The sequence below is a fragment of the Pongo pygmaeus genome, chromosome 21, assembly GCF_028885625.2.
Source record: "Pongo pygmaeus isolate AG05252 chromosome 21, NHGRI_mPonPyg2-v2.0_pri, whole genome shotgun sequence".
Taxonomy (NCBI): Eukaryota; Metazoa; Chordata; class Mammalia; order Primates; family Hominidae; genus Pongo; species Pongo pygmaeus.
In genome coordinates, this window is record NC_072394.2 from 65,003,190 (window position 1) to 65,029,081 (window position 25,892).

The following is a 25,892-nucleotide window of genomic DNA, read 5'->3' on the forward strand; positions in this document are numbered from 1 at the left end:
GCGGTGGGCAAAGGAGAACCTGAGGACCCTGGCACAGTCTCAGCTGCAAACATCTAGTCCTGCTTAACTGGGGTGCAGAGGCCACTGCACCTCAGGGTTCTCACGAAGCGCCTGACCTCTCTATTTTTATTACTATTATTATTATTATTTTTTTTTGAGAAGGAGTCTCCCTCTGTCGCCCAGGCTGGAGTGCAGTGGCACAATCTCGGCTCATTGCAACCTCCACCTCCCGGGTTCAGGCGATTCTCGTGCATCAGCCTCCTGCGTAGATGGAATTACAGGCATGTGCCAGCACACCTGGCTAATTTTTGCATTTTTAGTAGAGTCGGGGTTTCACCATGTTGCCCCAGGCTGGTCTTGAACTCCTGGCCTCAAGTAATCCGCCCGCCCCGGCCTCCCAAAGTGCTGGGATTACAGGCGCGAGCCACCGCGCCTGAACCCTCTAAGAGCCCCCTCCTGGCGTCGCTATAGGCAAATCCCAAAGAACATGTCCCTCCAGCAGCCGGCTGGGGCGCCACAAACGCTGTTGTCTTCGCTTTAGTTTGTGTCAAAGTGACTCAAAGTCACACAACACTGGCGGGCGACTGCCGCCTTTTTACCCTGTGGTCTTTCCCATCCAGGCGTCCAGAGGGTGAGCCCCTGCCCTCCAGGACCCCTCCCTTCCAGGACCCCACCCGTCTGGGACTCAGGCCTTCCCTGACTCCTCCCTCCCGGACTCACCCCTCCCAGATCCCTCCCCTCCGGGACCCTTTTCCCTCCCGGGCCCCCTCCCCTCCGGGAACCCCTCCCCTCCCGGACTCACCCCTCCCAGATCCCTCCCCACCAGGACCCCTCCCGTCTCGGGACCCCTCTCCTCCGAGACCCCATCCCTCCCTGACCCCTGCCCTCCCGGACCCCTGCGGGACTAGATGTATACAGCTGAGACCATATCACGGTTCTCACCCCTGCTCTACCCTCCCGAACCCCTGCTCTCCCGGACGCGTGGACTCCAGCTCCTGCCTGGGCCCCCAAAGCGCCGAACCCATGGTCACTTCTATGCGTAGCCCTGGTGCCCGCCGCCCAGAGCCGGACCGCACTCCTCGGCCCCCGCCTAACCCCTGGCTCAGCCACACGAGTGACAGCTCTGCCCGCCCGGGCTGGCGACGCCGAGGGGTGGGCTCGGCCCCACCTGAGCAGGTCCCCAGCGCCCCTCTGAAACCCGCCTGTGGTCCCTGGCGCCGCCTCTAGGGGCCGCCGCCGCTCCCCTATGACACAGCAACAATAGGGGCCGCTCTGGTCCAAGCGCCCCGCGGCCCGCGCTTCCGCCGGAAAAGAGCCGCCGGCGCGGGGGCGGACCGGGGAGGAGCGAGTGCGATGGACGGTCGCCCTTGCCAATCGTTAGCAGGTTAGGGCCGGCAACGCGGCCTACGGGGCCCAATTGGCGGCGAGAGCGGCAGGCGGGGCGGGCTGAGCGCGGGCTTCCGGCGGGGCCCGGCAGGCGCCGAGGAGGAAGAGCGAGCCCGGACGGCGCCTCTCGAACGAGTGTGGGCGCGAGGCAGGTGCGGGAGTCGCCGGGCCTGGGGCGGCCAGGGGCGACCGGAGGCAGGGGCAGGGGCTGCTGGACCAAGGATGGGGCGGGGGCAGCCAGGACGAGAAGGTGGCCGGCGCGGCGGGTGGGGCCTGCGGGGGCCGGGCCGGGCGGGGGTTCTGGGGTCTCGGACGCCGCCCCGGTTCCGCCTGCGGCCCTGAGCGTGGGGCTCGGCGGGAGCTCGGGCGGGTCTGCCCCGCGGAGCGGGTCGCCGTGGCGGCGCGTCGAGGCTGGTGCCCCGCGGAGACGGCGTCACGCCTAGGGCCGGCCCCACTAGGCTTGGCGGGGCTGCCCCGGCCCAGCGCCGACTGCGGGCGGTGCGATCGTCGGGAGCGGGGGAAACGCGGAAAGCAGCCCGGCGTGTCCGTGTCTGCCTTAGGCAGTTCTGGGCGCAGGCCCCCTGCTCCCAAACACTCCGGGGGGCGGGAGCTTGCCGGACCGCAGGCGACAGTGACCGCCGCGTCTCAGCGTCCTCTCCGCGCTTTCAGGATGACGACCTCAGGCGCGCTCTTTCCAAGCCTGGTGCCAGGCTCTCGGGGCGCCTCCAACAAGTACTTGGTGGAGTTTCGGGCGGGAAAGATGTCCCTGAAGGGGACCACCGTGACTCCGGATAAGCGGAAAGGGCTGGTGTACATTCAGCAGACGGACGACTCGCTTATTCACTTCTGCTGGAAGGACAGGACGTCCGGGAACGTGGAAGACGTGAGTGTCCCTGAGCCGCAGCAGCAGGACAGGCGACTTCTCGGGCCCTCGGAGTCCTCGCTTTGGAGTTCGCGGTGGGGGCTTGGCCGCATCTGGGGACCGCTCGTGGGGCCGTCATCGACTGCCCTGCTGATGGGTCGTCCTGGTTTCCGCGGTCACAGGGGCATCTCGGCCACTGTGTATCTTGAACTGTCTGTGTGAGGTGCCTGGGGTTGGAGGTGTGGCCCTGGAGAGCCTGGAGCTCTGTGCCTGGCCTTGAACTTTCCGTATGAGGTGCCTGGGGTTGGAGGTTGTGGCCCTGGAGAGCCTGGAGCTCTGTGCCTGGCGGCTTCACTCCGTCTCTTTGTTTTTCAAACTCTAAGTTGTTCTTTGTTAATTTGAGAGCAGTTCAGAGTTGACTTTTTAATTACTCTGGGAATGTTGTTCCCAGCACGTCTCAGAAACCCCGTTGCCATCTGAAAGGCCCCCTTCCCTGCTCTCTCCCCACGCCTTGCCTTTCCTGGGCTGTCTCTGACCCTGGCTTCTCTGCCTTGTGGAGACCCTGCCAAGCGAGGGGTCTGGCGGCTTAGCTGCCCCTTGCGCACCCCACCCGGTTAGACCCAGGGCTCGGCATGCTCTCCTGAGACTGGGCACAGTGATGCCATCTGCGCCACTGACTCTCTCTTCCCCTGGCTTGCCAGGACTTGATCATCTTCCCTGACGACTGTGAGTTCAAGCGGGTGCCGCAGTGCCCCAGCGGGAGGGTCTACGTGCTGAAGTTCAAGGCAGGGTCCAAGCGGCTTTTCTTCTGGATGCAGGTATGGGGCAGGCCTTGGGGTTGTGCCTTTTTGTTGCCCTGCGATTCGGTTAGGAACTTGCTTACAGTGTGGTGCGATTGGCTTTTATAAACCAGCGGGCACCGGCCACGCGGCCTGAGATGCACCTCGGGGCTGCATGTTACCTGGGGCCGAGGTCCTCTCCCAGAGTGCGGAGGCTCCAGGCTGGGCTCTGGGCACCCTATTGCGGTGTGAAATTGCCAGGCAGATGGGCATGCTGGCCCTGGTTCTAACGATGCCCAGTGCCCTCTTTCTGCCCCTTGCCATGGGTCACTGAGGCCCCCACAGCAGAGGCAGAGGCTCCTATGTGGCTTCCCTGCTGGTGCTCACAGAAATGAAGCATCCTGCTCACGCTCTCCACAGCCCTGCCCCTTCCCTGGCAGTGTGTCCTGGAGGCCAGGGGTGTCAGTGCCCAGGGTTTCTCTTACCCACAGCTGCAGAACGTCTTTTGGGTCTAGACGCTGCTGCTCATTCTGCCATCTGTCAGTGACCATTGAGCTTGTTGCTGTTTTTTGTGCCGTTACAGGCAGTGTTGCAAAGAATTGCCCGGTACACGGATTATTTTCCATAAGCCAGTATAATCTGTGGGTGAAAACTGGCGGCGGGCCTGTGGTCAGAAAGCGTGTGCATGCGTTTGCAGTGTGGAGAGAGAATGCCATGCGCTCTGCCAGAGGTGGAGCTGCTGTCCCCACCCCGCCCCCCTTGGCACTTTCGAGAGCAAGGGTGGCCCTGTCTGAGAGGTCTCTGTGGGGCACATGGTCTGTATTGCTGCTCACCTGTGCAAGTAGTGTGCAGCGGCCTGGGAAAATGAACAGGCATAGCCAAACTCCAATTAAACTTTATTTGCAAACACAGATGGGGGCCACAATTTGCCACCTGCTGGTGTAGAACGTGTTTTTCCATGGTTTTGCCAAGAAATAGTGTCCAACTGTTACCACCCTCTCTCTTTTTTTCCCGATTTTCCTGTTGGTGGCTTTTAAGTCCCCTGTCCCTGCTTTGCCATGAGGGCAGGGACTCCCAGTGTCCCTGGCGCCCTGCAGCTTCCATAGCCGTTCGGGGTGTGCGTGGGTGCTCTGCTCCCAGCTCTGTGAGCTCGCAGGTCGATGCTTCTGACACTGATCTGTGCATGTGTGAGCACACGCGTGTGCTCGGTTCTGAGCGCCTGCCGTGGCCCTGGGTCGCGGTGTGCTGAGCGGGCCGGTTCGCCGCCTTCCACTGGTTGAAGGAAGGAGACGGGTGTGTAAAGAACCGCACCCCAGATGGCAGCAGGGTGAGAGGGCTTGGCCTGGCAGCAGCTAAGTGCCTTCGGAGCTCTAGGCTCCCCATTTGTGAAATGGGCGGAGGGGGACAGGGCACAGGGCACACCCAGGATTGCGGCGGATGGGGACAGGGCACGGAGCATCGTGCTCAGGAGGCGCCACTGCCATACCCTCACCCGCTGGGCCGGGTCCTGTCTCCTCAGCACTGTGTGGCCAGGCACACGCGCCTCTGCGTCTCAGGTCCCTCACCTGTAAGCCAGGTCAGAGAATGGCTGTGGTGGCCCTGGGAGTGAGCTGGCGCCAGCTCCTGCCCTTCCATGTCCTTCCTGTTGCAGGAACCCAAGACAGACCAGGATGAGGAGCACTGCCGGAAAGTCAACGAGTATCTGAACAACCCCCCAATGCCTGGGGCGCTGGGGGCCAGTGGGAGCAGCGGCCACGAGCTCTCTGCACTAGGCGGTAACTGGCACATCTGTCACATGAGCTCAGGGTTTTCTGGGAGGCCAGAGTCTACTGTGGATGACTCGCCCTCTCAGCACAGGTTGTTTGGAAACAGAAGATTCTAAGTTAGAGACCCTGTGAGCTCCCTGGGTCACTCCCCACTCCCACCTTCACAGGGTAGGACTGATCTGCGTCCCACCGTCACCTCAGTTCAAGTGGCGCCTCCTGTAGAGTTCAGGGGCAGCCGAGTGGGGTGCTCAGCAGAGGCCCAGGCAGCGCCGTGGGGCCCGCGTGGATCTGGCTGGGGCAGGCCCGCCTGAGCTGCAGTGTTTTCCAGGTGAGGGTGGCCTGCAGAGCCTGCTGGGAAACATGAGCCACAGCCAGCTCATGCAGCTCATCGGACCAGCCGGCCTCGGAGGACTGGGTAACGCACGCCACCTGGGCTCTCGGGCAGCTTCTGCTGGGAATGCTTTGAGGCCCAGTCTCTGTTTCCTTTAAACTTCTGCTGGCTCTGTCTGCGTAGTGTCGGGGAGTCTGCGGGTCTGCAAGCTGGTTCCCCTTTGGGAATGGGCTTGTTTGCCTTTGGCTAGAGCTGGGTAGGCGAGGGCTTCTGGGCCCCTGGTGAGGACCCCAGCTGGGTACTTCGGAGGAGGGTGGCTGGCCGAGCGGTGGGGCTGGAGGACTGGAGGGAGCTGGGGTTCCTGCCCTGGGTCCCCTGGCCCCACATGGCTGCCCGCCTGCTGCTAGCTCATGGAGTGCAGGCCCGTGTGCTTGCTTGGCCCTTCAGAAATGCTTGTCCCTTTGGGTGGGATCTGGACTGAATCTTTTAATCTAAGCACATGAATTGTGTAATGGGATGGAACAGAAGTGACCTTGCTTCCAGAACACAGCCACAAGTGTCCGCCCGCCCCACGCTGCTCCTCCAGGCCTGTGGGTCCCCACCATCCCGCTTCTTCCTGGCTTTGGTGTTGGGAATTCCTGCTCCTCTGGCCTGGGGAGGGGCCAGGCTCTTCCTGGTGGGCTAGAGGGCATCCTGAGCTTGCATTTCCTTGCCCCTCGCAGGTGGGCTGGGGGCCCTGACTGGACCTGGCCTGGCCAGCTTACTGGGGAGCAGCGGGCCTCCAGGGAGCAGCTCCTCCTCCAGGTGAGCCTCATCGTTCCAGTCCTGCCACGCAGGCTCCACAGTGTTAAGGGACGGGCAGTGGGGAATCCTGGCCCGGCGCCCTGGACCCTGGGAGTAGGCTCTGCCATGTGGGGTGTGTCCGCTCCAGCGGTGCCCTCTCTCTTCGCAGCTCCCGGAGCCAGTCGGCAGCGGTCACCCCGTCATCCACCACCTCTTCCACCCGTGCCACCCCAGCCCCTTCTGCTCCAGCAGCTGCCTCAGCAACTAGCCCGAGCCCCGCGCCCAGTTCTGGGAATGGAGCCAGCACAGCAGCCAGCCCGACCCAGCCCATCCAGCTGAGCGACCTCCAGAGCATCCTGGCCACGATGAACGTACCAGCCGGGCCAGCAGGCGGCCAGCAAGGTAACGCGTGCTGTCGCCTGGAGCTGGGTGGTGGGTACGGGGCCTGCTGACCCTCGCATGCTTACCTTCCAAGGCATCTGCCCGGTGTGCGCGCCTGGGGTGCTGCGGCGTCTGCCCGGTGTGCGCGCCTGGGGTGCTGGGGTGCTGGGGCGTCTGCCCGGTGTGCGCGCCTGGGGTGCTGGGGTGCTGGGGCGTCTGCCCGGTGTGCGCGCCTGGGGTGCTGGGGTGCTGGGGCGTCTGCCCGGTGTGCGCGCCTGGGGTGCTGGGGTGCTGGGGCGTCTGCCCGGTGTGCGCGCCTGGGGTGCTGGGGTGCTGGGGCGTCTGCCCGGTGTGCGCGCCTGGGGTGCTGGGGCGTCTGCCCGGTGTGCGCGCCTGGGGTGCTGGGGCGTCTGCCTGGTGTGCGCGCCTGGGGTGCTGGGGCCATGGGCTGAGTCCCTGCTTGCATGCCTTCCTTGTGGGCACTTAGGCTGTCATCGAGCTGATGGCCGTGTTCTTGTGCCCCAGTGGACCTGGCCAGTGTGCTGACGCCGGAGATAATGGCTCCCATCCTCGCCAACGCGGACGTCCAGGAGCGCCTGCTTCCCTACTTGCCATCTGGGGAGTCACTGCCGCAGACCGCGGATGAGATCCAGAATACCCTGACCTCGCCCCAGTTCCAGCAGGTAGAGGCCGGGCCCAGGGTGTCCACTGTGTGCTCAGGGAGTGCGGAGGAGGAGGCCCTGCCCCACCTTCACCGTGGCCAAGTGCTTCGTGTACCTGACCCACAGAGCTGGCAGCTGAGCAGTGTGGCTCTGGGGCGCAGCCCAGGGTGGAGCTCAGCCCTCGCCTGGCTCTTCTTGCAGGCCCTGGGCATGTTCAGCGCAGCCTTGGCCTCGGGGCAGCTGGGCCCCCTCATGTGCCAGTTCGGTCTGCCTGCAGAGGCCGTGGAGGCCGCCAACAAGGGCGGTAAGTGGTTGCGCCTGCACCTCCGGGCCAGAGCCAGGGGCAGGGTCCGTTCCTGTCCCCCTGGATCTGCAGAAGTGGGGCTGAGGGGGTAAAGGTCACAGTCCTTCTGCTTTCGATCCCCAGTTCTGGGCAAGGGTTAGACACCACCTTGTGTCTTTAACATGTTTTAGATGTGGAAGCGTTTGCCAAAGCCATGCAGAACAACGCCAAGCCCGAGCAGAAAGAAGGCGACACGAAGGACAAGAAGGACGAAGAGGAGGACATGAGCCTGGACTGAGCCATGCGCCGTCCTCTGAGGAACTGGGCGCTTGCAGTGCGTTGCACACCCTCACTTCCCACCCACTGATAATAAAGTCTTTTCTTTTACCTGCCAACGCTTAGTTTCTTTGCCCAAAGAGAGTTTTGGCTGGACAGGTGCTAGCGTGAGGAGCTGCTGTAGGGTCCCAGAGAAAGTTATTTGACCTAACGACGGAAAACGGTCACTGCAGGAAGAGTTTCGTGCTTCTGTCCAGGCCGGTTACAGACCTGTCTTGAGACTCTCTCCATATTTAAGTCAACATTCAGTTATACAGAAGTTACTTTTTAATTTTTAAGGAGGAACCAGTGATTGATTACAAATCTCTCACAATTCATTAAAAATGGGTGGAAGGGCCAAATACAAAAACATTTTGCAGTATTTTATTCTTTTATTTAAGAAGACAGATAGATAGATATAACTTAAACCATCTTCAGAAACGATCTGTCACCCGTAGAGCCTAGAGTCCCAATAGACACCTATGAGGCGAGCACAAGGGGTGCTGTGAGTCAGCTGCAGGGGCATGACCAGGGGCCGGGGTTGGCTGTGCCTTAGACGGCTGGGCAGCCACTGGCCCCCACTGCTCCGTGGACCTCCGCAGAGCGAGTCATGGCGACGGGGGACCGGTTCACCGCCAGCCTCCTCATGCAGCCACGGTAGGTGGGGGGCCAGGGCTGCATGGCCATGGGCTCTGGGGGCACAGGGAATATGGAAGAAGGCTGGTTGGGGGACAGCTAGAGACCCACAGGCCCTTCCCAGATGTTAGTCCCCTACCCAGCCTCTGTCTTATTCCACATCACAGGGGGGTGGGTTACCCAGCACCTAGTCCTGAGGGGCAGCTCCCCCACCCTTGATCAAGGCTGCACTCACCAGGCAGGCCCCCGAGGTACAGAGGGGTTGGGGCACCAGCTGCAGCTACCAGCAAGGGGCCCACAGTGTGGTTGCTCTGCGCATCCACCTCCAGCCGGAGCACGTTCCCGCCTTTCATCACTGGGAGAAAGGGGGACTCCTGAGGCCAGGTGGTCCCCAGCCCAGCCTCTCTCCAGCCCCAGAAGAAGCCACCCCACCCAGAGTCCCGCCTGGCTCCCGCTCTGCAGAAGGGTGGGGGTGGCAGAGTGCCCTGGCCACAGGAGGGGCCTCACCTGCCAGCCGGTGCCACTGGCCGTCACACAACACTGAGGGGCGGGTCACCGACGTGGAGAACTCCCCTCCTCCGTCATCCGCCCGCAGCAGGACCTGGCGGGGTAGGAAGGGAGGGTCAGGCTGTGCCCCCGAGATCACCAGAATGGGGAGGCAAACCCCGCCCTGGCGCGCCACCTCTGCCAGGCTTACTTGCTTCTCGGTCACCTGCAGCTGCAAGTAGGGGGGCGTCCGGGCCTGGCCCAAGTGGAAGATCAGGCCGGTGACTGCCAGGGGCCGCACCTCCAGTTCCAGGCCCACGTCAGGCAGCGTAGCTCCTGGGAGGTCTGCGGGGAGGGGTTGTGATGGAGAAGGAAGGGGGGGCCCCTCCCCAGAACCTCCCGGAGCCCCCTGCCCTGCCCTGCCCAGCTGGGGCCTGGGATACCAGCACCCACAGACCTAAAGTGATAACTCCCCCGCTGCCTGGGAAGAACAGGCCCGCCTCCAGGGGGCCCAAGATGCAGGGTGTGACCCCTGCCATCCGTGTGGGGGCCCCCAGGGGCCTCCCGTGCAGCCTCAGTCTCTTCACACAGCCGCTGAACCCGACGGTCACCTATAGGAGCAGATGGGGCAGGGATCAGGGCCCAGGGCAGCTGAAAGGGGTGAACAGTGGGTGGGGAGTGGCCGGGGCAAGATGGTTCTCACCGGAAGTTTGGAGCTGTGGCTGCTGGCCGGGAGGCCCCCCACAAAGAGGGTGTAGGGTTGGGGGTGCTCTGCCCCCTGGTGCTGCCGGCGTGGCCCCTCCTGGCTCCAGGCCCGGGCCCCGTCCGTCAGCAGCAGGATCCGGTTCTTCTCCCAGCGCACGGAGACCTGGGGGCAGGAGATGGGTTAGGGTAGAGATGGCAGGAGATGGGTTAGGGTAGAGATGCCAGGCCCTACCCACCTTCCTTCTTCTCGGCCCTCACCTTGTGCCAGCGGCCAGGCCGGGAGTGCTGGCGGCTCTGGGCGCGGAGCCGAGTCCCGAGGCCTTCCATCTGTGCGACGAAGTGTCCATTGCTCAGGAAGAGCGCCAGGGAGGGGCCGCCGGGCCTCAGGCGGGCAGTGAAGAGGAGGAGGCCTCGGGAGCTTCGCGGGAGGACGTGCATGGAGAGGCTGGGCCTGGAAGCGGAGCTGGTGTCAGCCTGCGCGGCCCCTCTCAGTCCACCCCAGCCGGGCCTGGCCTTACCAGTTCCTATGTGGGGCCAGGATGCCCACAAACTCCAGGTGACTGGACAGGGAACCCCCAAACTGGTAGGAGTCTCGGGTGGTCCTGAGGTGTGGGGGCAGCATGCAGGCAGGATCCTGGGTGGGCTGACGGCTGCGGCGGGAGGCCTGGGGGCGTGGATGGTGAATTCAGGGGCTGCCCGCACCGGGGCCACCCTTCTAGCCACCCCAGCTCTGCCTGCTCACCCCTGGGGCGCCCACCTTCCGGGCGGTGGCCTGCAGTCCTCTAGGCCCCAAGCCCGGGGTCTGGGCTTGCAGGGCGGGTGCACAGCCTGTGCTCACATTGACGCTGCCCAGGTTCTGCTGCAGGTCAAATACGCGCTGTGGGCCCAGGAGCCTGTGCAGGGCGGGCAGGCGGTCAGCAGCTGCAGAAGGCCAGCTGGGACCTTGCCCCCCAGTGCCCACTTGGCTTACCGCCGCACGAAGACGTTGCTGATGCAGCCACTGAAGTTGTAAATGGTGCCAGACTCAGGCAGGCCTCCCAGGAGGAGCCTCGGGGACCCCTCAGGCTGCGGCTGGAGCTCGGGGGCTGGTCCCCAGTGGGGCTTCATCTGCTGGAGCTGGTCGTCGACATAGAGCCAGACTCTGGGGGGCAGGAGGCCGGAGGCTCGGTTCTTCCCCACCTAGCCCGCCCCCACCTCACAGGGGACACAGGTCCAGGCAAGCGCGGGCGGGCGTCCCTCCAGACCTTCACGATGAGGGCCCAGCGGCCAGGCTCACCCCGTGGCATTGCTGTAGAAGGCGACGTAATGGGGGGCACCATCGGCAAAGCCCCCTTGAGTTTTCACTTCAGTCCTCAGGAGCTGTAGGCTCACACGGCCCTGCTGCAGGGACACCTGGCACAGCCCATCCTGGGGACAGCAGCCAGGTCAGCCGGCCAGCCGGCCTGGGGACCCAGACTCATTCCAGACACCCCAGTCCCAACTGCTCTGACGGCCACCGCGGGGTGGGGAGTGGGCACGGGTGTGAGGTCTCACCGGGGACGCCCGGTAGTAGAGCAGGGCACTGTCCTGGGCGCTGCGGAAGCCGAAGCCGGAGTAGACGTTGCCAGTGAGGGGTGCCACGTTCGAGAGCTCCAGGCGAAGGAAGCCGTGGCCGTGGAAAGTCATGGCGCGCCCCACCTGCGGGGAGGCCATCCCTGAGTGCCCGCGGGTGCCCCTGCATGTCCACAGATGCCACCCCCAGCCCAAGGAGGGCTGCTCACCAGCAGGTCGGCGGTGCAGCCGGCGCTCACGCCTGTCGTGTTCAGCCGCTTGAGGTCCACATACTTGCCCAGGGCTTTGATCCCTTTGATGCAGCCACGGACTGAACCCCCGGTGGGGAAGAGCTGTCGCAGGCTGTGGGGAAGCGGGGATGCGGGTCAGGGCGCCACCTCCTCCAAGCCCAGCCTACCGCCCCCAACAGCCTGGCCTCAGAGCCCCAGCTGCGCACAGTGCTTACCTCAGGGGCAGCTGGTCGGGCGGCACGCCCCCCAGGTAGTAGGCGTCGGCCAGCTCCAGATCATTGTCCTGCTCCACGCTGTACACCGTGGCCCGTTCCACACGCACCAGCACACGCTTGCGGCTGCCCCCCAGCAGGAACACCTGGATCTACAGGACCAGTGGGGGCTCCAGGGCCAGCTGTGTCCCTGCGGCCTGCCCCGCCCCCGTCGTTCCACCTCCTCTCCCTGCCACCCTGGTCCCCGCCCTGGCCCTACCGCCTTGCTGGCCGAGGTCAGGGGTGGTGGGGGCTGCAGTGGGACGGCCTTTTTCAGGCCGGCGCCAAAGTCATACAACAGCACGAGGCTGCCTTCTTGCATGGCCAAGCACAGGAACTGGCTCTGCAGAAACAGGGCAGGGTTAGTGTGGGGCAGGGGCAGTGCAAGTGGGGATGGCGGGACGGGTGTGCCTGGCGTACCTGCTGCTTCAGGAAGAAGAGGACCCCACTGTAGGATACGAGCCGCAGCTCCTGCTCGAAACGCTTGGTGGTGCTGATCTGACCGTCGAAGCTGATGCGGGCGAAGCCGGTGCCGTCCAGGTAGGAGCCGTCCGTGAGCCATGGGTCCCCAGTCGACTTGGAGCTGCAGGTCGGAGGTTCTGGGGTCAGCGGAGGGTGGGGTGGGTGGAGACGGGGGGGGCAGGCCACACGCACCGGGCACAAGGCCTGTCCACAGCCGTGTCCAGCTGGAAGGTCCTCTCGAAGTTGTAGAGGCTGACCACCTCCTCATTCAGCGTGTCCATCTCGATGCAGCCCCGGTAGCCGGGGAAGCGAAGCAGGGGAGGGGGCTGTGGGCACAGGGCTAGGTCAGGGCACCTGGCCTGAGGTGCCTCCCCTCCAGGATGGACCAAGGGGACTTCAGACTACAGCAGGACGGACTGAGACGAGATACCAAGAGAACCCGCGGCTCTCCAGGACACAAGCGACTTGGGGCTGCGGAGCCCCTCCCAGGCTGCCCCAGGCTGGGCAGGCTCACCGTGAAGGTACTGGGGTACCCCCCGACGTAGAAGACGAAGTCGTCTGGCCGCATGTTGAGCAGCCCCTCTGCCCCAGGGGCCACCGTGTCACCCTTGGTTTCCTGGATCATCTGTCTCTCCACTGTGACGGACATGTGGCCAAACTGGAGAGTCCTAAGGGCAGAGGCGAGGGGTGGCGGGTGCGCACGGAGAGGCGAGGGGTGGCGGGTGCGCACGGAGAGGCGAGGGGTGGCGGGTGCGCACGGAGAGGCGAGGGGTGGCGGGTGCGCACGGAGAGGTGAGGGGTGGTGGGTGCGCACGGAGAGGCAAGAGATGGCGAATGGGCACGGGCCCTGCAGTTGGAGGCATCCAGCCTCTCTCCTGGGCCTCCCACCTGTCCAGGCTGACAGCTGCGAACTGCTCCCCAATGTCCTCATCGATGCTTAGGACTGCAGGGCCCGCCTCGCCCAGCCGATACACCCAGTGCACCTTCTTGTCACGCAGAGACACACCCATGTAGTCCCCAGTGGCCTGCGGCAGTGACAGACACACAGTCGGGATGGGGACCAGGGACCAGGCACCACTCATTTCCAAACAGAGGCTGAGCTCGGGCCCCATCCACCCAGCCAGCCCGGTACCTGGCGGCTGCCCATGTACATCACAAAGCAATCCTCGGTACCCTGCCCAGGCTCAGGCTCTGGGCCCTGCAGGTAGAACTTGAGGGCAGTGTAGGCAGCAAGGTCGGCAAGATCCCGTGGGGTGCGCAGCTGCACCCCTGAGTGCCCGTTGAACTTCATGGGCACCTTGACCTGCGGGGCACGGTCCATCAGCGTCCACCACCACCGTCCCTGATGTCCACCTTCCCCTGGGACTCTCACCCACCTTGCTGGCAGCCCCCCGGGCCTGGGCAATGAGCTTTCGCACGCGGCCAATGCTAGTGGACAGGGCCAGGCTGGCGTTGTGTGCCCCACGGTTCTCCAGGATGCTCAGCTTGGCCAGCAGCTGGGGCAGCGTCTTCTCCAGGGTGGACACTGCAGAGAGGGAGGCCTGAGATCTTTGCCCCCCACCCTGCCCCGCCTCCATCAGGGGCACCGCGAGGGCCACGCCCGAACCTGAGCGGCCTGCGTCGAGCACCGCCTGGCCCAGGTCCTGGCCCCGCAGGCCCTCGTATTGGCCCTGCCACCGCTCCACACTCTCCTGCATGGTCTGCAGCTGGGACTGCACACGGGCGGCGGTGTCCTGGGCTTCAGCAGCCACAGCCTTGGCGTGTGCGATCTTCTTGCTTGTCTCGTCTGTGGTGGGCAGAGGACACGCTCAGCAGGGGCCAGCAGGGACCATTCTGGCTTCATGTCCCCAAGTCTTTCTGTCGGGCCAGCAACAGGGACATCCAGTCCCCTATGGATCGTGTGAGACCCTCACACCCCGCCGCTCAGTGCATTCCAAACCCATCCTAAATGCCTCCACCAGATGCCCCCTCCATGCCAGGACAGGCACCCAGCCTCTCAGGCCACAGCTGGTCTCTGGACATGTGCCCCGTGTCACCTCCCACCACCTGGCCCCCACCATCTCTCCTGGGCTTGCTGGGAACAGTCTGCAGCCACAGGGGTCCCTCAGAAACTGGGTGAGGCCACATCATCCTCTGCTCCAAGCCTCTCAGGGTGGGAGCCCTGGTCCTCACCGCCCGAGGTCTCGCCAGCCCCTTGGTTCCAGCCATGCTGACCGCTGTGCCCTCCTGGGTGCCCTTCCTGCAGGGTGTACCCCAATGCCCCCACAGGCCTACAGCCCTCCCACCTATACCTCCATTTCTACCCAAAGCACTTCCAAGCCTGCCAGGCTCCCGACGGCTGGCGCTGTCTGCAGCCCTGGCACCTCCCTGGCAGGCTTTCTGTGTCTGGCCCCAGCTGCCCACTGTGGGGGTCTCTTCAGCAGCACAGTGAGCGCTCACCAACCACGTGGCCAGTGCCACTGTCACAGAGCCTCGTGGTCAGCCGGCTGCGAGAGCCGGGCCCAGGCTCCGCATACCTGTGGCCATGGCAAGCATGGCCTGCGCCGCCTGGATGTGCGCCTCCAGCTGGTCTTTCTTGGCCCGGACATCTCGGAGCTGGGTCCCGGCACCCTGGAGGGCAGCCCACACTGCGGGGGAGGCAGCTTCAGCTCCCAGGCAGCTTCACCCCCAGTATACAATTGTAGCCCACCTCCACCCTTCTGACCCCAGGAAGACCAAGGCTGACACACAGGCAGACAAATGGACAGGGGCACTCAGACATGGAGTCCCTTGGCCTGTGGGGAGGTGTTGAGTCTCGGCGTGGCCTCTGTTCCCTGAAGGCCTCTGGTCCCACTGCAGGCATAGCTGTCTCCATTGTACAGATGAAACAATAGAGGCTCAGAAGAGACAGCCCTCTGGTCCTAGCAGCTCACACCTTTCTCATTGCGCAGCTTGGCACGTGTGTGGCCCTCGGGTCAGCAGAGCAGAGGCCATGTACCTCTTGCCCTGTGCCCTGTGCCTCAGCTGGTGCCTCAGTGGCAGCTGGTGCCTTGCAGGAGGCTGCTCCTCCCTGGGCTCCCCTGCAGGGCTCCCCGGGGCTGACACACAAGCAGCTGAGGAGCCACCTCCAAAGCTCTCCCACCCCAAACCATGCTGCGGCAACCCACAAACCCCACGCACACATGTGGCCAGGGGCTGAGGGTCCCTGGGAGCTCGGATGCCCAGCAGGCCCAAGGGCCCCCATCAGAGCCCAGCACTCACCGAGGCCCAGCCTCCGCTGTTCCTGGAGCATGGCCTCCTCTAGTGCACTGCTGTTCGCCAGGAGCTGCTGGGCTCGGTCCACCAGGCCCTGCCGCACCACCGTCTGTGGATGCCAGGACAGACTGTGGCTCAGACGTGCAGACCAGGGCTGCGGGAGGTGCAGGCAGTGGGGGCGCTCCTGCTGGGGCTGAGGAGAAGTGAGGGGCCTCACCGCCCACGTGTGGTCCGCCTCCTGCAGGGCCTGGCCAGCGGCGTCCTCGGCAGCCTCCACGGCCTGTAGGATGCGGCTGTAGGCGCTGGAGGCCTCGATAGCCCTCTGGGTGAGGCGATCCTGGTTGACGTCCAGGATGATGCTGCAGCGAAAGGGAGGGTCGAAGGAGCGGGTAAGCACAGACACCCTTGGCCTGGCTCTCCAGCCTCCTGCAGTCACGATCAGCCGTGCCCGCGCCTGCCCGCCAAGTCCCGCCTCCAGGTCTTTGCCCGTGCCTGTCGCCTGCTGGGTGTACTGCTCCTGCCTGCTCCTGTAACTCTGGGCCCCAGCTTGCCCTGGAGCTGAGGAAGGCCTGGCTTCTTTGAGGACAATGGCCCCAGCCCCTAGAAGCCTTCCCAGACCAGCTGGCCCTCCCAAGGCCCTGGCTGCATCCCCAGGGTGGGCCCAGGGCCCCTCCTCTCCTGGCCACGCACCTGGACAGATTGAGCGCCAGCTGGCCCAGCTGCTGTGCGTGGGCCTCGGCGGCCTCCACTAGACGCAGCTTGCTGCCCGCCGGGGAGAAGGTCTGCATCCTCCGCAGCAGTGGGGTCCGAGCCCCGTCCAGGCTGGCGGCGAGGCGCTCCAGCTCCTGGAATTTGAGTGGACTTAGCAGCCCCTCATCCTGCTCACAGCCACCTGATCCACGACCCTGAGGGTGGGCTCTGCACGCAAGTGTGCACACAAAGCTGCCCATGGGCCTGGGAGGGAGTTGGCCGTGGATGGGGTGGTGACAGAGGCCCAGGGCTGCACTCACCCCCTTGGCCTGGTCCAGGCTGTGCAGCAATTGGAAGACGCTGGCCAGGGTGTCGCTAGCCGCATGCAGAGTGGCCTGCAGAGTGGCATTGTCCTGGGACAGCTCCTGCTTCCTTTGCTGAAGGCAATGCAGGGGAGTTGGGGACAGTGAGGGATAAGAAAAGAATAAAGGATGTGATGGGGTGGACAGCGGTGCAGGAAAGGGAGAAGAAAAGAGAGTGAGTATGGGGAGCGAGGAGGGGAGGGATAGGATGTGTAAGTATGAGGGAAGGAGGAGGAGGGAGGGGAAGGGGGAGAGGGGGAAGGGGGAGAGGGGAAGGGGGAGAGGGAAAAGGGGGGAAGGGGGGGAGAGGGAAAAGGGGGGAAGGGGGGGAGAGGGAAAAAGGAGGAAGGAGGGGGAGAGGGAAAAGGGAAGGAGGGGGAGAGGGAAAAGGGGGGAAGGAGGGGGAGAGGGAAAAGGGGGGAAGGAGGGGGAGGGAAAAGGGGGGAAGGAGGGGGAGGGAAAAGGGGGGAAGGAGGGAAAAGGGGGGAAGGAGGGAAAAGGGGGGAAGGAGGGAAAGGAGGGGGGAAGGAGGGAAAGGAAGGGGGGAAGGGGGAAAGGGGAAAAGAGAGGGGAGGAGAAGTGGGAAAAGAGGGGGGAGGGGGAGAGGGACGGGGAGAAGAGGGAGAAAGGATGCAAGGGGTGGGGAGAGATGGGGAAATGAGAGGAGGGGAAGGGGGAGGAGAGAATGGGGGGGTGGGGGGAGGGATGAGGAGTGGAGAGGGACAAGGAAGGGGAGGGGGGGAGGGAGAGGACAGAGGAGGAGGAGGGAGGAGGAGGAGGGAGGAGGAGGGGGAAGAGGAGGGAGGAGGAGGAGGAGGGGGAGGAGGGAGGAGGAGGAGGGGGAGGAGGGAGGAGGAGGAGGAGGGGGGAGGAGGACGGGGGAAGAGGAGGGAGGGGGAGGAGGAAGGGGGAGGAGGGGGGAGGAGGAGGGAGGAAGGGGGAGGAGGAGGGGGGAGGATGGAGGAGGACGGGGGGAGGAGGGGGGAGGAGGAGGGGGGAAGGAGGAGAGGGGAGGGGGAGGGGGGAGAAGGAAAGGGAAGAGGAGGAAAGTGGGGAAGGGGGAGGAGGAAAGGGGGAAGGGGGAGGAGGTGAGAGGGAGGGGAGGAGGGGGAAAGGGGGGAGGAGGAGGAAAGGGGGGAGGGGGAGGAGGAGGGGAGGAGAATGGGGAGGGGGAAGAGGAGGGGAGAAGGGGGAGGAGGGGGAGAAGGTGGAGGGGGAGGAGGGGGAGAAGGTGGAGGGGGAGGAGGAGGGGAAGAGGAGGGGAGGAGGAGGGGAGGAGGAGGGGAAGAGGAGAGGAGGAGGGGAAGAGGAGAGGAGGAGGGGAAGAGGAGGGGAAGAGGAGGGGAAGAGGAGGGGAGGAGGAGGGGAGGAGGAGGGGAAGGGAGGGGGAGGGGAAGGGAGGGGGAGAGGAGGGGGAGCGGAAGGGAGGGGGAGAGGAGGGGGAGGGGAAGGGAGGGGGAGAGGAGGGGGAGCGGAGGGGAGGGGGAGAGGAGGGGGAGAGAAGGGGAGGGGAGGGACGAGGGGAGGGCGGAGGGGAGGGAGGAGGAGGAGGGGGCGGGGGGAGCAGGGGGAGGAGGGAGCAGGGGCAGGAGGGGGAGCAAGGGGAGGAGGGAGTGGGGGAGCAGGGGGAGGAGGGGGTGGGGGGAGCGGGGGGAGGAGGGGGTGGGGGGAGCGGGGGGAGGAGGGGGTGGGGGGAGCGGGGGGAGGAGGGGGTGGGGGGAGCGGGGGGAGGAGGGGGTGGGGGGAGCGGGGGGAGGAGGGGGTGGGGGGAGCGGGGGGAGGAGGGGGTGGGGGAGCGGGGGGAGGAGGGGGTGGGGGGAGCGGGGGGAGGAGGAGGGGTGGGGGGAGCAGGGGGAGGGGGAGCAGGGGAGGGGGGAGCTGGGGGGAGGGGGAGGAGGAGCTGGGGGGAGTGGGGGGGAGGAGGGGGAGGGGGAGCGGGGGGGAGGAGGGGGAGCGGGGGGGAGGGGGGGAGCGGGGGGGAGGAGAGGGAGCAGGGGGGAGGGGGGAAGCGGGGGGAGGAGGGGAGCGGGGGGGAGGAGGGGGAGCAGGGGGGGAGGAGGGGGAGCGGGGGGAGGAGGGGGAGGGGGAGGGGGGAGGGGGGAGAGCGGGAGCAGGGGGGAGGAGGGGGGAGGGGGAGGGGGAGCGGGGGGGAGGAGGAGGGGGAGCGGGAGCAGGGGGAGGAGGGGGGAGGGGGAGGGGGGAGCAGGGGGAGGAGGAAGGGGAGGGGGGAGCAGGGGGAGGAGGAGGGGGAGGGGGGAGCAGGGGGAGGAGGAGGGGGAGGGGGGAGGGGGGAGCAGGGGGAGGAGCAGGGGGAGGGGGGAGCAGGGGGAGGAGGAGGGGGAGAGGGAGCAGGGGGAGGAGGAGGGGGAGGGGGAGCAGGGGGAGGAGGGGGGGAGGGGATGAGCGGGAGAGGAGAGGGATTGCAGGGAGGAGGCGGAAGAGGAGCAGGAGGAAGAACAAGTCCAGGGTCCTCACCAGGGCTTCCTCCAGGCGCTCCTGGTTGCGGCTGTTGAGCTCCTGGGCCTCCCGCGTGGCGTCCACTGCCCGGTTTAAAGCCTCTCGCAGGTCCATGAGGCCGGCCTCCTGCTGGGCCAGCTGATCGCGGGTGTGTGTGGCTAGTGCCTGGTTCTCCTCCCAGAGGCTGCTCAGCTGCTCCTGCACTCGGGCCAGCACTAGCCGAGACCAGGGTGAGGGTGGTCACTCTGGAAGCCAGGCCCCTTCGTGACCCCTGGTCTCTACTTGGTGCCTGCCACACCCATCTGCCCCGTGATGACCACCTGATGCCAGTCCTTGCTGACCTCCCCCTTGAAGCTCCCAGGTCCCTGCCTCTCCCCACCCCACCTGCCAGGGACAACACCACTCACATCTCTGTGCGGCAGCCAACTCAGCCTCAGCTGCTGCCTGCGGGGCCCCCAGGTCCCGGGCCCGCATCTCCCAGAGCAGCCGCTCCACCTCGGCCAGTGTCCGGAGCAGCTGCTCAGCTGACGGAGCCGAGGCATTGGCCAGCCCCAGGTGGCCCGTCTCGGACATGAGCTCTGTGGGGCAGGGGTTCATCAGAGCCTGGGGCCGCCCGTACTAGTGCACCTCTGCCTGCTGGCTTCCAAGCCCAAGACCCCAGCCCTGCCATCCTTGGCAGGCCAGCGGCCAGGAACCTGAGTGCACCTGGGTGGCCCCTAGAGCACCTGGGCCAAAGGCCATGGCTGCCTCACCTGCCCAGCCCTCACCTCCTGCAGTGCCTCCAACACCCTCACACCAGTCTGCTCAGCCAGCTTCCGAGCCTTCTCGTCCTGCCCCTCTCCGCCTGGCCCACCCTGCTCCCTGGCCAGCTCTCTCTGAAACGGCACCCCCTGCCAACCCTCAGGCTGGGCCAGCAGGTCCTGTTAGGCAGGCAGGGGAGCCAAGTCTCTCCTGAGTTTTGTGTCTCAGTGTGCATTACGGGATATCTGTGAGCGTGAACATCTAACCGGCACGTCTCCCGGGAAGGCCGTTGAGGGGTCTGATGTCTCCCGGGGCCACCTGTCTGGCCACACGGCTGTGTCGCCAACCTCCTGACCCTACCCTACTGTTCACACCAGAGGCGTCGTCTCCCATCTAAGCAGACAGACCCTGCCTGTTCTTCCAGGCCAAGCTCGGCCAGGCACCCCTGCCCCTACCCCAGGCAGCCCTCCTGGCTCTGAGCCCTGAGTCTGGCTGGGCTGGCCCCTACCGCTCAGGGTGCGGTCCACGGCACGGATGGCCTCCAACACCGTCTTCGCACGGCCCAGTGTGGCCTCGGTGCCGGCCAGCAATTGGCTCGCCTGGTCTCGGGTCCCCACGGCCTGTGGAGGCAGAGCCCACTAGCCCACGCTGCTGGTAGGCGAGGGTTGGGGTGGCAAGGGAGGGCCTGGGGTCTGGGGGAGCGCCGAGGGTCCCAGGGAAGAGGGGCCCCTTATCTATTTAACTCTTTTATCTGATGACTTGTTATTTATCACTTGTTACTCACCTAAAATAATTGGTTATTACTTGCCATTTGTTATTTCCTGTCAATTTAATGAAATAGTTACTCATTAAGACATTTGAGGCCGGCCACGGTGGCTTACGTCTGTAATCCCAACAGTTTGGGAGGCTGAGATGGGCAGATCACCTGAGGTCAAGAGTTCGAGACCAGCCTCACCAACATGGAGAAACCCCATCTGTACTAAAAATACAAAATCAGCTGGGCGTGGTGGCGCGTGCCTGTAATCCCAGCTATTCAGGAGGCTGAGGCAGGAGAATCACTTCAACCCGGGGGACAGAGATTATGGTAAGCCGAGATTGGGCCATTGCACTCCAGCCTGGGCAACAAGAGCAGAACTCTGTCTCAAAAAAAAACAACAAAAAAAAACCCAAACATTTGAGTGATATTATACACTGTAAACAAATGTATTAGGTAGTTTAGATAGTAATTCAGTGACTTGGTCAACCCCTAAGACTCTCGAGTTCCTGTCCCCTGCACTGACACATATATGAGGCATGAAGTAACATCTGCTGAATGAGGACAAGCGAACCGAACCGCGGGGAACACAGGTGAAAGCCTCCCAGGGCCCTGGGGGGTCTTGGGGCTCCTGCCTGGCCGCCCAGCCGCCGTGCATCCTGCCCGAGGCTTGTGCTCTGCTGCTCCAGCACCTCCAGCTGCTGTGCTGTCTCATGGCGGGGGCCCAGGGGGCTCCGAAGCTGGCTCTGTGGGGAGCGGAAGGTGAGGGCCTGCACTGGTCCGGGTTGGGGAGGGAAGGCCGGACGCTCAGTACCTGCAGGTCAGCGATGGAGGCATTCAGCCTGTGCAGACGGGCCCAGGCCACGGAGCTGGCATTGATGCCACGCAGTTGCTCACGAATGGCGGGGAGGAGGGCGCCGGCCCGTTCCAGGTCATCCAGAAGCAGGACCACACAGTGGTCACACACTGCAGGCGATGTAGGGTCACAGGTCAGTGTCATGGGGTCAGGCCCGGGGAGAATGATCAGCTGGGGCCCTGGGGTCATCAGGGTGGGGAGACCTCAGCCAGAGGTCATGAGGTCAGCTTAGGGACACAGGACCTGTGGGGAAGTCCCAGGGTTCCGGCAGTCATGGGGTCAGGTTGGAGTCAGATGGGACTGAAGGGCATGGGGTCACCCAGGGAGAAGGTAGGGCCAGCACAAGGGGTTGGGGCCGGCAGCAGGCTCATGGGGGAAGCCGGTGGAATGGGGTCAGGGTGGGGTCATGAGATCAACATGGGGTTGGCACAGGAGACTGGGCTGGGATGAAAATGACAAGGTTAGTGGAGGTCAAAGGACAGCATGGGGCTCCCAGGATCAACTGAAAGATCATTACAGGAGTTAGGTCGGCAGGGAACTGAGTGGGTACCAGGAATCCAGCAAAAGGAAGGGGAGACTATACAGTGGGGTGGGGGGTGAAGCAGTGGGGCCAGTGGAGGGGCGGGGCCAGTGGAGGGGTGGGGCCAGTGGAGGGGGTGGGGCCAATGGAGGGGGTGGGGCCGGTAGAGGCAGGATCAGTGAAGGGGTGGCGCCAGTGGAGGAAGAGGGGGTCAGGGAAGGTGTCGGGCCAGTGAAGGTGTGGGGCCAGTGGAGGAGGTGCAGCCAGTGGAGGGGCAGGGCCAGTGGGGGTGGGCTCAGAGGAGGGGTGGGCTCAGAGGACGGGCAGGGCCAGTGGAGGGGTGGGGCCAGTGGGGGAGGCAGGGCCAGCAGATGGGGTGGGGCCAAGGCACACAGGAAAGCTAGGGACAGTAGAGGGGTGCAGCCAGCATTGGAGCTGCGGCGCTCCTCAGCGTGGTTGGAGTTGGAGTTGGAGTTGGACAGGCACGGGTCTCTTGGGAAATGGAAGGCAGCTGGGACCACACTGGGAGGTCGAAGTTAACACAGGGGTCACCAGGCTGTGTGGGACTTGGATTCCCACTCCACCTAGGTGTGGGGAAGTGGGGTATTGAGGACGCACCTTCACAGTGGATGCTGTGGCCCACAGTCCCGCCGGGAACGGGCACCTGATGCTGCTGGCTGCAGGTGTCGCAGCGCTCCCCGCTGAGCCCCGGGGGGCAGGTGCAGTGGCCCGTGTGAGGGTCACAGCGGCCCCCAGGGCACTGGCAGCCTGTGGCGGGGGGCTTGGGTGAGCATGGCCGGCCTGGGACCTTGGAGTCTACCCCACTCAGAAGTCCCCATCCGCCCTCCTGGGACTGGCCAGCACTCACGCCTGCAGCCCTGCTCAGGGAGTCCCCAGTAGCCAGGGGCACACTCGCGGCACTGGGGTCCCATGGTCCCTGGTCGGCAGTGGCACTGTCCGCTCTGGGGGTGGCACTCGGAGCCCTCGGCGGCCGGTCCACAAGCACACGGGCGGCAGCCCCCGCAGCCGTCGAAACCAAAATGTCCCTCCTGTGGCACAGGCTGTGGTCACTGCCCTGCCCAGCCCTGAAGACTGTCCCAGACCAACCTGGAAGCCAGGGGTCCTGCCCATCTGGCCTCACCCCCTGAGGCTCTGCCCATCAAACACCGCCCCTCAGCCCCACTTATCACTCTCCCCAGGCCCCATCTCTAGTCCCTAGGCCCCACCCACCCAGCCCTGCTTACCCCACAGCCCTACCTGACAATGGTCACAGCGCTGCCCAGTCACACCTGCCTTGCACAGGCAGTGCCCGCTGTGGGGGTCGCAGGCCTCTGTCCCACATGGGGCACAGTTGCATCCTGCAGAAGGGGTCCGTGACTGCAGCCCTGGGCCCTCTCACCCCCCAGGGAGCCCCTAGGCACCCTCCTAAACCCTCACTTCGCTGCCTCCTGCTGTGTCTCCTCCAGGCCGCCCGGACCACCCGGCTACCCACTCCCGTCCCAGCCTGGCCCCACTCCCCAGCTGCCTCCGCTGGGCCTGAGGGACCTGCAGACTCCCTGCCATGGTCTGCCCTGCTCTGATGGCTGGTGTCCGCTGCCAGTGGCGGGGCATTGGTGGTGGTGTCTAACCATGAGGGGGGCCTGATTGTAGCGGAAGAGGGGATGTGATCGTGAAGTGGGGGGGGGGCGCTGGTCATGGGTTTGGGGGGAGGGTCTGATGGTGAAGGTGGGGGCCTGATCGTAGGGGGGGTAAGGCCTAATCATAAGTAGGGGAGGGGGGATGTGATCCTGGTATGGGGAGGGTCTGATTGTGGTAGGGAGAAAGGGTGTGATGGTCGGGGGAAGGCCTGATGGTGAAGGGGCCTGATCGTTGGGGCGGGAGGACCTGATCATAGCAGGGGAGAAAGGGTTGACCATGAGCCCAGAAGGCTGGCTCCATCTTGTTCTGGCTGGGCCCCAGCATCAGGCACACAGCCTACTTATGGGGTACGCCCAGCAGGCCTCCCTCCTCCCTGCGCAACCCTCCCCAGGGCACATCCCTCCCAGCCCGACGCCTACGGGTGCAGTTGCCGGGCAGCAGGGCATTGCCGTAGAAGCCGGGGGCACAGATTTCGCAGCGAGGCCCGGTGGTGTGGCGCAGGCAGCCACGGCAGGCACCCGTCAGGGGGTCGCAGTCGCTGAAGAGCAAGTTAGGGTCACCGTTGCCGCTGCAGTCGCAAGGCTGGCAGGAGCTGCCCAGCACCAGTGGGTTCCCGAAGAATCCGGGCGCACACCTGGGAGCAGGGCGGGGAGGGGCTGTCAGTGGCCCGTGGCGCCCACCCTCGCATATCCTGGGGTCAGCACTCAGGCCCTGCCCCGCTGCCTTGGCCCCAGCTCACCGCTCACAGGAGGCACCTGCATAACCAGGTTTGCAGAGGCACTGGGTGCGGCCGCCTCGCAGGACACAGCCCTCGGCGAAGCTGCAAAGACCAGCAGCGTCAGTCACTAGGCCCCTGGCAGTGCCCGGGCCCGGGCAAGCACACTGTGCTCAGGCTGGAACTCACGCCAGGCATCGGGGGTCCAGACCTCACGGACACCCCCAGCTGGCCAGGCCTCTGCAGAGGGCAGTGGGAACCCACCCTGCTGCTGGGTGAAGGGAGCCTGGCACCATCAGGGCCTCGTCCCGGGAGGAGGCTGGCTTACTTGTTGGAAGGCACGGAGAGGGGACAGGGGCAGCTGACACAGGGGGCGCTGGGGTCCTCCCCGCTGCTCACGAAGCCAGCCTGGCAGCGCTCACAGTGGGCCCCTTCGGTGTTGTGCTGGCAGTCCTGGGGCAGAGTGGACAGTCAGCGCTATGGTGGACACCCACATCCTACTGCCGAGTCTGTGTAGCTCCCACCACCGCTGCCTCAGACTCTGTGCCCAAGGCCAGATGGTCCCCCGCTGGGCAACGCCCTTCCTTGGACCTCAGTTGACCTGCAAGTGCAGCCCCTGGTCTTCCCTGGCAAGCTTGACTGTGCCTTCAGTGAATGCTGCCCCCCTGGCCCCGCCAGCCCCTACTCACCACACAGATGCCAGAGCCAGGGAGGCAGCGGTCTGAGTGTCCATGGCACTGACAAGGGACACATCGGCCCAGGAAGAGACCTTTGACGTCCCGATAGAAGCCGGGGGCACATTCCTGAGGGCATACGGGGGCAGGTGGCATCAGCGATTGAGAGGATGAGGGGCCCCACCCTGCAAGCTCACAGGTCAGACCCTCAGGGATCCTGCAGGCACGAGGCACTGGGAACCCGTGGAGCGTGGTCACCACTGGGTCAGAGGCTGGTCAGAAACTCCTAGCCTCGGCCAGCTGGAGGTGGGCCAGCACCTGGCTGCTGTTTGAGGACACAGCTCTCAAAGCCACACGGATGTCCTGTCTCGGGAATGACCAGGCCTTGGGGCTGGTGACCACCCCCTCCACGTGGACCAGGGCCTGCTCTTTCCACTCCTTCTAGGAGGTGTTCAACCACAAACCTCATACGGAAGGAGCAAAGTTACAGCAGACAGACAGACAGATTAGCAGGACAGATTAGCAGCTGGACAGATGCACAGTGGGCGAGGGATGGGCAGAATGACAGGCAGACGCCAGGATGACAGGCAGTGAATGACAGGCAGACGCCAGGATGGTTGGTGGGGGATGTCCAGGTGACCCAGTGGTGGGGGCTGGGGTAGGTGGGAAAGGGGTATGGAGGGTGTGTGCATGGAGGGGCAGGCAGATGAGGGGCAGGCAGATGAGGGGCAGGCAGACAGGCAGCAGGGGACAGGCAGGCCTGTGAGTTGGCCAGCAGCCTGTGAAGGGCAGAGACAGGAAGAGAGGTGAGTAGGGTGACAGGAAGTGGAGGCAGCAAGGAAGGGAACACAGGGAGGTGCTAGAGGAAAGGGTGTGCACAGGTGAGCAGTCTAGTGCTGTCCTGACCTCACCTGGCATGAGTCCCCCCGGTAGCTGGCGGGGCACAGGCACAGCTCCACATTGCTGGCCAGGGCCCCCTGGCCTGCTGGGCTGGCCACCTCCAGTGCCACCCTGCGCAGGGAGACAGCCGAGGAGATCTGTGAGAAGAGGGCACGGATCTGCAGCTGCTCCAGGCTGGCCAGCACCATCATGAGCTCCTCGCGGGACACAGTGTTGCGAGTCTCCGTGTGCCGGAAGTTCCCCTGTGGGTCCAGGATGGCACCTCAGTGGGGCCACACTCAATGGGACAGAACAGGGAGCCTAGAACAGACCCCCCAACCCTGTAGGGGATGGAGGGGCACAAAGACCACGGGGAAGGAGGAGGTACACACAGGTAGAAAAACCAGTCTCCCATGTGGCCAGCCAGCACCTAGATCCCTGCCTCACACCACACACCAAACCAGCTCCAGATGCCTTAAGAATTGAAATACACAAAGAGAACA

At 64.8% G+C, this 25,892-nt stretch overlaps 2 protein-coding genes across 10 annotated transcripts in view; one reads left to right on the forward strand and one right to left on the reverse strand.

Moving 5' to 3' along the window:
• Positions 1–497: 497 nt before the first annotated feature.
• ADRM1 (ADRM1 26S proteasome ubiquitin receptor) lies at positions 498–7,628 on the forward strand. 8 transcript variants are annotated; one of them, XM_063658971.1, is made up of 11 exons: positions 547–631; positions 1,385–1,538; positions 2,056–2,269; positions 2,950–3,066; positions 4,679–4,802; positions 5,122–5,208; positions 5,847–5,928; positions 6,077–6,309; positions 6,814–6,971; positions 7,152–7,254; positions 7,425–7,628. In XM_063658971.1, the coding sequence occupies exons 3-11, from the start codon at positions 2,057–2,059 to the stop codon at positions 7,529–7,531; spliced, it is 1,224 nt and encodes a 407-aa protein (XP_063515041.1). In that variant the 5' UTR covers positions 547–631; positions 1,385–1,538; position 2,056; the 3' UTR covers positions 7,532–7,628. The 8 variants fall into 8 exon arrangements, with proteins under 8 accessions (XP_054323967.1, XP_063515041.1, XP_054323975.1 ...); XM_054467992.2 differs by having other exon boundaries at positions 498–1,538; XM_054467993.1 differs by lacking the exons at positions 547–631; positions 1,385–1,538 and adding an exon at positions 1,244–1,384.
• LAMA5 (laminin subunit alpha 5) overlaps positions 4,666–25,892 on the reverse strand; it is a 65,831-nt gene continuing 44,604 nt past the window's right edge. Inside the window, exons 41-80 of one of the 2 annotated variants that reach the window (XM_054467991.2) lie at positions 25,422–25,652; positions 24,526–24,639; positions 24,165–24,289; positions 23,861–23,941; positions 23,541–23,755; positions 22,741–22,841; positions 22,352–22,532; positions 22,102–22,251; positions 20,922–21,073; positions 20,743–20,853; positions 19,862–19,973; positions 19,020–19,190; positions 18,631–18,827; positions 16,114–16,230; positions 15,794–15,948; positions 15,321–15,462; positions 15,110–15,212; positions 14,386–14,496; positions 13,476–13,655; positions 13,246–13,394; positions 13,002–13,172; positions 12,758–12,894; positions 12,384–12,537; positions 12,062–12,195; positions 11,828–11,990; positions 11,628–11,750; positions 11,372–11,520; positions 11,136–11,268; positions 10,909–11,052; positions 10,652–10,782; positions 10,346–10,516; positions 10,133–10,268; positions 9,894–10,039; positions 9,634–9,826; positions 9,374–9,538; positions 9,128–9,281; positions 8,882–9,015; positions 8,692–8,785; positions 8,420–8,539; positions 4,666–8,240 (exon numbers count right to left, since the gene is read on the reverse strand). In XM_054467991.2, coding sequence (XP_054323966.1) covers positions 8,101–8,240; positions 8,420–8,539; positions 8,692–8,785; positions 8,882–9,015; positions 9,128–9,281; positions 9,374–9,538; positions 9,634–9,826; positions 9,894–10,039; positions 10,133–10,268; positions 10,346–10,516; positions 10,652–10,782; positions 10,909–11,052; positions 11,136–11,268; positions 11,372–11,520; positions 11,628–11,750; positions 11,828–11,990; positions 12,062–12,195; positions 12,384–12,537; positions 12,758–12,894; positions 13,002–13,172; positions 13,246–13,394; positions 13,476–13,655; positions 14,386–14,496; positions 15,110–15,212; positions 15,321–15,462; positions 15,794–15,948; positions 16,114–16,230; positions 18,631–18,827; positions 19,020–19,190; positions 19,862–19,973; positions 20,743–20,853; positions 20,922–21,073; positions 22,102–22,251; positions 22,352–22,532; positions 22,741–22,841; positions 23,541–23,755; positions 23,861–23,941; positions 24,165–24,289; positions 24,526–24,639; positions 25,422–25,652 — 5,790 coding nt within the window. In that variant the 3' untranslated portion in view covers positions 4,666–8,100. Of the gene's footprint in view, positions 8,241–8,419; positions 8,540–8,691; positions 8,786–8,881; positions 9,016–9,127; positions 9,282–9,373; positions 9,539–9,633; positions 9,827–9,893; positions 10,040–10,117; positions 10,269–10,345; positions 10,517–10,651; positions 10,783–10,908; positions 11,053–11,135; positions 11,269–11,371; positions 11,521–11,627; positions 11,751–11,827; positions 11,991–12,061; positions 12,196–12,383; positions 12,538–12,757; positions 12,895–13,001; positions 13,173–13,245; positions 13,395–13,475; positions 13,656–14,385; positions 14,497–15,109; positions 15,213–15,320; positions 15,463–15,793; positions 15,949–16,113; positions 16,231–18,630; positions 18,828–19,019; positions 19,191–19,861; positions 19,974–20,742; positions 20,854–20,921; positions 21,074–22,101; positions 22,252–22,351; positions 22,533–22,740; positions 22,842–23,540; positions 23,756–23,860; positions 23,942–24,164; positions 24,290–24,525; positions 24,640–25,421; positions 25,653–25,892 lie in introns of both variants that reach the window. The other variant, XM_054467990.2, reaches the window with a different exon arrangement.

Coding starts and splice junctions, on each gene's coding strand:
- ADRM1 (XM_063658970.1), top strand. CDS start 2,057: ATGACGACCTCAGGCGCGCTCTTTCCAAGCCTGGTGCCAGGCTCTCGG. Junction 4,803..5,121: donor CGAGCTCTCTGCACTAGGCG/GTAACTGGCACA, acceptor AGTGTTTTCCAG/GTGAGGGTGGCCTGCAGAGC. Junction 5,929..6,076: donor GGGAGCAGCTCCTCCTCCAG/GTGAGCCTCATC, acceptor CTCTCTTCGCAG/CTCCCGGAGCCAGTCGGCAG.